This window comes from Dama dama, chromosome 17, assembly GCF_033118175.1.
Source record: "Dama dama isolate Ldn47 chromosome 17, ASM3311817v1, whole genome shotgun sequence".
Lineage (NCBI taxonomy): Eukaryota > Metazoa > Chordata > Mammalia > Artiodactyla > Cervidae > Dama > Dama dama.
The window spans coordinates 22,507,843-22,517,686 of NC_083697.1; the positions used below are offsets into that span (position 1 = coordinate 22,507,843).

Genomic DNA, 9,844 nt, shown 5'->3' on the forward strand with positions numbered 1-9,844 from the left:
ATATATAAACATCCTCTTTTACTATCTTAAATCTACTGGGCTGTCCCTTTAAACTCTGGTTTAATAAACACAGCTCTAAATTACTTAAAGAAATAAAACACTTTATTTACAAAATTCGAATATGCTCCAAATAAAAGCTGTCCCTTTATTAAACACCCACAAAGTTCCGAACATTGTACAAAATGTTAAAACACTTATTCATACTCTTTTGAAGCAAAGTTGCCTGTTCTGCCGCACTCATTTTTGCATGACGTTGACATTTTAGCTCCACTTTTCTAAAATGACCAGTTCTTCAAAATTTGCTCAAGAAACAAGTTTCTGATCCACTGAAGTAAATTATGAGGTTAATGCAGAAGTCAACTGGTGAAGTTTCTGTCAACTGTTACACTTAATGTCCTCTTCCTGATAAGAAAAAATGAAAATATTAAAAATATAGAAAAGTGACCTTTAAATAACACTATTACCCAAAACTCAAGTTTAAAATCAGCATTAGTTCTGGTAAAGTTTAACAAACATACTTTACCAAATTTAACTATTATTTATATTACCACCTTTTTGCTTTTCAAATTAATAATACAGCAAAGTAAAGCAGAAACAGGTGAAAAAATTCAAAGGTAAAAGTGATATAAAATGAAACTGTATATTAGGCTAAAAAAAAGGAATACCATGGTGTTCTACATACTTGCTGGCAAAAAGAAATAAAAGTTAGTAGACAATACCATTTCTAGAAATTCAGTTATTTCAAGTTTTTTTTCCCCACTCACCTCTGAAACCACCACCCCCTCTTCCTCCTCTGAAACCTCCACCTCCTCTTCCACCTCTAAAACCACCTAAAAATAAAGGAAATATTCATTAAATAACTGTAACCTATCACATTTTGGTAAGCCTATAAACATCAATATATTTCTTACAATTATAAAGAATAGTGTTAGGTTGTTACAAAAGTCACTGCAGTTTCAGACCCTGAATTTTAAATTATAACTAGGCTCAAGCACTTCCTTAATCAAAATAGGAAGCATTACAACCAACACCCTTTTGCCAACGAGAGATATGTTTGTTTATTCCTATAACATAAAAACTCATGCCATGGGATTCAACGAACTCTTGGAGAGCATTTTCTGTATCCTTCTGGTTGTGGAAACTTCTTCCCTGCAAAAAGTTGTCAAGATGCTTGAAGAAGTTGTAGTCGTTTGCCAAGAGGTCAGATGAATTAGGCAAGAGGTCAGATGAATTCAGCAAATGAGGCAAAACTTCACAGTCCAATTTGTTCAAGTTTTGAAGCGTTGGCTGTTCGACATTAGGTCAAGTATTGTCACAGGAAAGAATAGGGCCCATTCTATTGATATGGCTGCAGGCACTGCAGTTTTCGGTGCATCTCATCAATTTGCTGAGGATACTTCTCAGATGTAATGGTTTCACCAGGATTCAGAAAGCTATAGTGGATCAGAAGACTGGCAGCAGACCACCCAACAGTGACCACAACCCTTTTTTTGGTGCAAGTTTGGCTTAGGGAAGTATTTTAGAGTCTCTTCTCAGTCCAATCACTGAGCTGGTCATCGCTGGTGTCATATAAAATCCAATTTTTGCTGCAGGTCACAATTCAATCAAGAAATGGCTCATTGTTTTTACAGAGAATAAGAGGACGACACACTGAAATGATTTTTTTTTAATTTGCAGTCAGCTCATGAGGCACCCTCTTGTCAACCTTTTTCACCTTTCCAATTTGCTTCAAATGTCAAACAACCATAGAATGGTCAATGGTAAGTTCTTAGGCAACTTCTCATGTAGTTTTAAGAGGATCAACTTTAATGTGGTTCTTAACGGCTTGGAGTCACTTTCCGGTGGCCAGCCTCTGCACTCCTCATCTTCAAGGCTCTCGTTTCCTTTGCAAAACTTCTTGAACCACCAATGAACTGTACGTTCGCTAGCAATTCCTGGGCCAAATGAGTTCTTGATGTTACAAGTTATCTCCACTGCTTTATGACCCATTTTGAACTCGAATAAGAAAACTGCTCAATTTTGCTTTTTGTCTAACATCATTTCCATAGTCTAAAATACATATAAAATAAACAGCAAGTAATATGTCATTGTTGTTGTTGTTCAATCACTACATTGTGTCTGACTCTCTGTGACCCCATGAACTGCATGCAGCACACCAAGCTTCCCTGTCCTTCACTATCTCCCAGAGTTTTCTCAAACATGTCCATTGAGTCAGTGATGCCATCCAACCATTTCATCCTCTGTGGCCCCTTCTCCTCTTGCCTTCAATCTCTCCCAGCATCAGGGTCTTTTCCAATGAGTCAGCTCTTCACATCAGGGGGCCAAAATACTGGAGCTTCAACTTCAGCACCAGTCCTTCCAATGAATATTCAGGACTGATTTCCTTTAGAATTGACTGATTTCAGCTCTTGCAGTTTAAAGGATTCTCAAGAGTCTTCTCAAGAGCACCGCAATTTAAAGCACCAGTTCTTTGACACTCAGCTTTCTTTATGGTCCAACTCTTACATTCATACATGACCACTGGAGAAACCACAGCTTTGACTAGACGGACTTTTATCGGCAAAGTAATGTCTCTGCTTTTTCAAACACTGTCTAGGTTTGTCACAACTTTCCTTCCAAGGAGCAAGTGTCTTTTAATTTCGTGGCTGCAGTCACCGTCTGCACAGATTTTGGAGCCCAAGAAAATGACATCTGACAGTTTCCACATTTTCCCCACCTATTTGTCATGAAGTGATAGGACCGGATGCCATGATGTTCATATTTTTATTGCTAATGTCATTAGCAAAAAATATAAAGCAAGAAATGTGCATTAAAATGAGGTATAATATAATCATATTTATTTAAGAATGTATTCTAATATCAAAGGGCAAAGTTCAACAATGCAAAACTGCAATTATTTCTGCACCAACCTAACATATATTCACATATTTTATCTCACAGAATTTTCTAAAAGATAAAAATGGAGAAACAGTAGTAGTTTCTCAAACCAACAGAAAGGTAAAATCCTAGGTTACAACTTTTTAAACAAGTTTTAATACATTAGAAAAGCTTGTTACTTTAAAGTTCAGTTTAGCCCTATTGTTAAATGTATGAGTACCTCAACTTTTGCTTAGGGTATACACTTTCTAAACTGCACTAAGGCTTCTTAATCCTAAGAACAAAAAGTAGCAGACATGGGTGGTTTGGTTCTGGGAGTACTACCATGCCTGCTAAGTTGCTTCAGTCACGTCCGACTCTTTGTGACCCAATGGACTGTAGCCCACCAGGCCCCTCTGTCTATCGGATTCTCCAGGCAAGAATACTGTAATGGGTTGGCGTGCCCTCCTCCAAGGGATCTTCCTAACCCAGGGATCGAACCCACGTCTCTTATGTCTCCTGTATTGGCAGGTGGATTCTTTACCACTAGCACCACCTGGGAAGTATCATGGATACAACATTTAAGGTTAACTGAGCTGGAAACATACACACTGATGTTCACATGCTGACGAGCTTTGAAATTTAAAAATTTTGAATTATTTTTTCTATTATCCAACACATTTGGCTTCCTACTGCAGTCCCTACTTTTACTTATTTTGGGGGATAGCTTTGTAAAGAATGATGAAACATAAAAAGAGAAATAATAAAGAAATAAACACATATATCCAAAATACTAATATAAAAAGATTAAGATTTTAAGAAAATAGAGTTGCGAATTTTTAAAACTATATATAGAAGACTGAATATAGAATGGGAATGAGGGGATCTCCATTCAAATTCTCAAAGGGATACTTCCAAAGAAATAAATATGTACATATCTCTTAAGAGATTATCTCCAAGTTACCTGGATCCCAAAAAGGCACATTTACAGAGTGAAATGTTCATTAAATTGAGAGGCAAAACTGAAAACAGAATTCTCTTTTCTAATACAGTAACCCACTTGGCAGCTCCTCTTCCTTACCACTTTGGCTCTGCCCATCATCCTGTCACCCACCTAGCACATCATTCCCAGATGCTGCATCCCAGCTCATCCCCAACCTGGCTTATCACCTGGCTGCCTGCACAATAAATGTATCAAAGCTGTGGGGAAATACATAACATCAACATACTGAAATCAAAGCAATGAATTTATTGGTGATAAGTCTTTGACACGACATCAGAAGATACTGGTTTTATTTCTGAGCCACCAATCGTTTGATTAGGACAAATTAACATTTCTAAGCTTACATTTCCTCATCCATAAAATAAAGATATCACTCACCTTCATGAAGTTTTGCTAAATACTAATTAAAAAATTAAAATTCAATTAAGCTAATCCTATATGTTATAAAAAATAAGCATAATTACTATGGTAATCTGCCAAGATTTGAAAAGAGCCTTATGAAAAGAAATAAATAACCATAAGGAAGGTTGGCTTATATTCAAAATTAAATTGTACTCTTTAAGTAGGCTGTGACTTTGAAATCTCTTTAGAAATTTTCCTCCATGGGGAACTTACCACCTCTACCACCTCTGCCACCTCTGCCTCTTCCTCCTCCTTGACCTCCCCTGCCACCGCCCCTTGGAGGTCCCTTTTCACCAGGAGGTCGAGGTAGAAACCTCTGCAACGGCAGCAGCTTATATGGGTCTATATAAAACTGGAAGAATAATAGAAACAATTAGTGTGATGAGCTGGGGGTAATATAATATAATCATTAAGAACCGACACACTAGACTCAAAACTGTGTCTGGGTCAAATCCCAACCCTGTAACTTCACTAGTGATACACTGAGGAAGTCTCAAGTGCCTTTAAGTAAAACTGCCCTAAGGTAGGTCATTCATTTATAAAACCAAGGATCTAGGTGTCAGCTTGACTCACCTTCTGTAGTTTTTTAAAGGAAGATGCTTTCATGTTCTCTGATAATTTAACTGAAAAATACTATTAATTTTATTAAGGAATAAGCAATTACAATCAACGAAAATCTTCTGGATTCACATGACATTTTTAAAATAACAAGGTTGGAATATACAGAAATATTCACGAAAAGTAAGAAATGAGTTTCCAAACAGAAGTGAAGTTTTTGTTTTAAAACTTCCAGTTCCACCATACTATTGCAGCATCATCATATCAAAAGCAAAGTAACTCAAGTGGCACTGATCCAAGTGACAATCATTTCTAAAACCTTCCAAAAAGGAAGGCACACGTAAGAGGCCTATCTTTTCAATTTATGTGGAAATAGATTCCCCTGTCTTGATTCTCCTTTATGGTCCAATCTTAGCAATACTGCATCCACTTCTATGAAGCACCAAGTTCAGTTTAATCAATACTTAACTCCAGAAAAAAACAAATTGAAAAAAACAAGTCATGACCTTTCAACAGGATTGCTACATCTTCCAATTAAAAAGGATACAAAATCTCTAAGCTGTCCAAATATTTCATCCACTTTTCCAATTTGTTCTTTGTTTTCTAAATAAACTGGAGCATTGAAATAAGGTACTTTATTTTCATCTGTGGTACATTTACACACTATGTCATCTTCACAAGGATGCAGGAACTCTCCTAATACTGAAATAGGACATGAAATTGTTAAAATATCAAACAGTTTCAAATAATATCGACCAACCTCTTCTAGAAGCTTTCCTCTTGGCTACCTGGGATTTCACCATATCTGCCTAAAGGCAAAAAAGCCTTCCTGACTTAGTACCAACTCCACAAAATACTAGCTATGTGACCTGGAGTAAGGGTCTCACCTTCTCTATTCTTCAGTGTCTTCATTTTTAATGTAGGGCTAACAACAAAACCCTCGCCTAACACCTGGTAGAGTGAGGATTAAGTACAACAATAAGTGTCAAGTGCTTAGAAAGTGCCTGGCATATTGAGACCACTCAACCTGTAAGTTATTTTATTATATATTTATTATAATTATTTATATATAATTATAATTATTTATTATATAATTATTATATAATAATATATACTATTATTTGATTAAATACTATGCTTCATTCTATTGTTTCTCTTCTTTCTCCCCATCCATAACTCTAAGACAGTCTGTTGTTCTCCTGCCTTTTTCCTCCTCCTTTTAAAACTTCCCACTTATCACCTTTTCACTGACTCTTTGATCCTCACCAAGAAAGTCTGGAATTTCATATCTAACTTTCATATCTAACTTACATCATATCTAACCTATATCCACCCCAAACTAAAATACTCACCATATTCCTATAAAACCAACTCTCAACTCCCATCACCCAAGTTCAAAATCGAGAACCTTTTATTTCTAGTATTAGTCATCTTCTAAGTTTGTTTCCACTGAAATCTCTCTCCCATCTAACCCTTCCTTTTTTCTTCACTTTCTGAAGCTCTCAATGTGTCATGCATGGACTGTTATGGGGACAGGATCTTTGACTCTAGCCACTGACCTCTTTACACCATTTTGCATACTGATCCAACTTTCTCTTCATATATTAGACCCTATTTATCACTCTAGCCACTGATCTCTTTACACCATTTTGCATACTGATCCAACTTTCTCTTCATATATTAGACTCTATCACTCATCACTATGACACTAGCAAAGAAACTTAACTCTGAATCAATTTTCTTATCTGTAAAACGAAAACAGTAAGGGTAAGGACATAAAATACCTATTTATATCTCCCATTCAGCCTAAACTCTAGTTCTATTTCCATAATGCATTTTAGGTATCCTTCAGCTTTCTTACATTCTACAGCACAATTAGAAGTCAGTTTACCGCCTCTCCGTAGGCTTGACTCCACAACTAAAGACCAAACCCCTGAGAAAGGCAGCTGCTGCATCTACCTTTCAGCACCAGACTCCTAGTCAAACTTAATAACACAGACCTACAACCTCTACCCCCGACTCCATTCCACCCTTCGCGCCCAAGTATGCCAAGCTCTGAAGTCTACATACAAACTACTTGTTCTGGAGGTCCTTGATCTTGGCCTTTGTTAAAGCCTCCGCGGCCGCCCCCTCGTCCAAATCCTCCTCTGCCGCTGCCGCCTCTGAAATTGCCGCCGCCTCCACCTCGGAAGTGGTTGTTGCTGCTGCCGCCGCGACCGAAGCCGCCACCTCGATTAAATCCTCCGCGACCTCCGCCTCGAAAAGACATGCTCGCTCCTACCTGGTGAGAAAAACAGTGCGTGCCGTTCAGTCACTGGGGCCTCTGGGCCTCAATCAGAAACCGAAAACGCGGATAACAGTAACAGCAACCCTGCCACCTCAACCACGGCCAGAGGGCCAGCGACTCGCCCGAAAGATGAGTGTGGCCTGCCGACAGCCCTGTGAGCGCCGACCGACCACTCACGAGCCTCCTCCCCCGGCAGGCAGGAAGGGCCTCAGCCGCATTCCCTCCCTCCCTCCGCTGCATTCCACGTCCAACATTCTCAGACCGCCTGGCCTCCTCCCGCTACTTACCGGCGCCACGTGCACCTCAGGCCCGGTTGCTCACACCCACACTCCGGTACTTCCGCCTCACACGAGCCTCTTCGGCCACCGTACCGGGACAAAACTGAAGTGGGAAGGAAATCACCTAGAAACTCGAATAACTGGTTTAGAAAAAGCCAGGCAGCTGCGGAAGCAGGTACGCTGTAGCCTGTCCGAAAGAGCCTTCAGTGCTGGAAGAGTATCAGTAATATCTCAACATCAACCGTTACTTTACGACAATCACCTTTACTTGCCTATGGCGAGCAGAGGAAGTGACATACAATATCGGCGTCCTTTGAAGCATGACGTTGCAGGAAGTTCCGCTCTGCGGCGTTGCCCTTGGCGACGACTGGCGTCAGGGCCCGCCCCTCTGCCCGCGGCCCGGCCAGTTCTGGTTGGGAGCTGAGTGGAGGTCCGTGCTCTATTGTTAGACTGCGCTGCGGTCCTCTTCCTCGACAGTTGGTTGCAGCTCGCCCAGTTGTCTGTTGAGGAGATTTGAGCCGCGCTCTGCCGGAAGGTGGATCTGTTCGCATCGGAACCCAATGAAAGGGCTTGCCTGAGTTCTTCCCAGTCGTTTGTTTCTTCCGGATCCTTTGAAGTACGCACGATTGTGGGCAGTACTGTGCCCATCGTTTTATCCTATGGTTTCACTAAGTTCAGTTAATTCGCTCAGTTGTGTACGACTCTGCGACTCCATGGACTGTGCAGCACGCCAGGCCTCCCTGTCCATCACCAACTCCTGTAGTTTACTCAAACCCATGTCCATTGAATGGGTGATGCCAACCAACCATCTCATCCTCTGTCTTCCCCTTCTCCTCCAGCCTTCAATCTTTCCCAGCATCAGGGTCTTTTCAAATGAGTCAATTCTTCACATCAGGTGGCCAAAGTATTGGAGTTTCAGCTTCAGCATCAATCCTTCCAATGAATATTCTGTACTGACCTCTTTTAGGATGTACTGGTTGGATCTCCTTGCAGTCCAAAGGAGTCTCAAGATTCTTCTCCAACAGCACAGTTCAAAAGCATCGATTCTTGATGCTCAGCTTTCTTGATAGTCCAACTCTCACATCCATACATGACTACTGGAAAAACCACAGCTTTGACTAGACGAACCTTTGTTGGCAATGTCTCTGCTTTTTAATATGCTGTGTAGGTTGGTCATAACTTTTCTTCCAAGGAGTAAGCATCTTTTAATTTCATGGCTGCAATCACCATCTGCAGTGATTTTGGAGGCCAGATGCAGATGGTTGTGTTTGTTGTGATCCACGCAGTCAAAGGGTTTGGCATCATCAATAAAGCAGAAGTAGATGTTTTTCTGAAACTGTCTTGCTTTTTTGATGACACCACGGATGTTGGCAATTTGGTGTCACTAAAGCAAGGGGGAAAAGTGTGTGTGTACACGCTAGTAAATAAACTTGTCTGAAGGAAAGCCAGACAATATTTTTATCTTTTGTGCCAAATAGTTTGTTCCTCTGCAAGTACATTTTGAGCACCAACAGGACAGTCTCTACTACAAGCCTTTCTCTGCTCCTGTTTTTAAATCCTGGATATCTAACTTCAGCTTCCGCTAAAACTTATCTCCCAAACAAGGCTAGCGAGCCTCCATTTGCTAAATTTGAATTATCTTTTTTCACTTGAATAATCTGAGGCCTTACCTTGATGTTTAGCACAGTCACCCGCCTTTTTGAAAGAAGGTAGGGATTGGTATCTTTTTTAGGGGGTTATTTACATATTGAAAGAACTTCGTAGACTTTAACTATGGGTATATTAGGAATCACAACATGTTACCTACGCTAAAGTACAAGCTTCTTGAGAAAGCACCTAGCAATCCTATAAATAAAAAATTTTTTCTAAATAAATTTTTATTCAGATTTGCTAAATGCACTTTAAATTCTATACATCATACAGAGGCAGAATTATTCATAACAGCCCTGCTCTATTTTGCTCTGTGTACATTCAGTGTTTTATCTCCAGTTCAATTCAGTCGCTCAGTCGTATCTGACTCTTTGCAGCCCCATGGACTGCAGCACGCCAGGCTGCCCTGTCCATCACCAACTCCTGGAACTTGCTCAAACTTATGAGATGCCATTCAACCATCTCATCCATCTCATCCATCTCATCCTCTCTCATCCCCTTCTCCTCCTGCCTTCAATCTTTCCCATCATCAGGGTCTTTTTCAAGGAGTCAGTTCTTCGAATCAGGTGGCCAAAGTATTGGGGTTTCAGCTTCAGCATCAGTCCTTCAAATGAATATTCAGGACAGATTTCCTTTAGGATTAACTGGTTGGATCTCCTTGCAGTCCAAGGGACTCTCAAGAGTCTTGGTGTCTGTTATCTCCAACTCAGTGTGTTGAAACCATTGAACTTCTTTGGAACCTTCAAGATTACATGATACCCCTTTATTTTACATGCAAGAAACTGTTAGAAGGGAAGAAACTTCCCCAAC

At 40.1% G+C, this 9,844-nt stretch overlaps 1 protein-coding gene across 3 annotated transcripts; it reads right to left on the reverse strand.

Moving 5' to 3' along the window:
- Positions 1 to 80: 80 nt before the first annotated feature.
- On the reverse strand, positions 81 to 7,659 carry GAR1 (GAR1 ribonucleoprotein). 3 transcript variants are annotated; one of them, XM_061164216.1, is made up of 7 exons: positions 7,394 to 7,653; positions 6,890 to 7,100; positions 5,367 to 5,521; positions 4,835 to 4,894; positions 4,475 to 4,613; positions 765 to 830; positions 81 to 402 (listed from the first exon to the last, which is right to left on the reverse strand). In XM_061164216.1, the coding sequence occupies exons 2-7, from the start codon at positions 7,086 to 7,088 to the stop codon at positions 389 to 391; spliced, it is 633 nt and encodes a 210-aa protein (XP_061020199.1). In that variant the 5' UTR covers positions 7,089 to 7,100; positions 7,394 to 7,653; the 3' UTR covers positions 81 to 388. The 3 variants fall into 3 exon arrangements, with proteins under 3 accessions (XP_061020199.1, XP_061020198.1, XP_061020196.1); XM_061164215.1 differs by lacking the exons at positions 81 to 402; positions 765 to 830; positions 7,394 to 7,653 and adding exons at positions 870 to 3,412; positions 7,229 to 7,354; XM_061164213.1 differs by lacking the exons at positions 81 to 402; positions 765 to 830 and adding an exon at positions 872 to 3,412 and having other exon boundaries at positions 7,394 to 7,659.
- Positions 7,660 to 9,844: the final 2,185 nt, after the last annotated feature.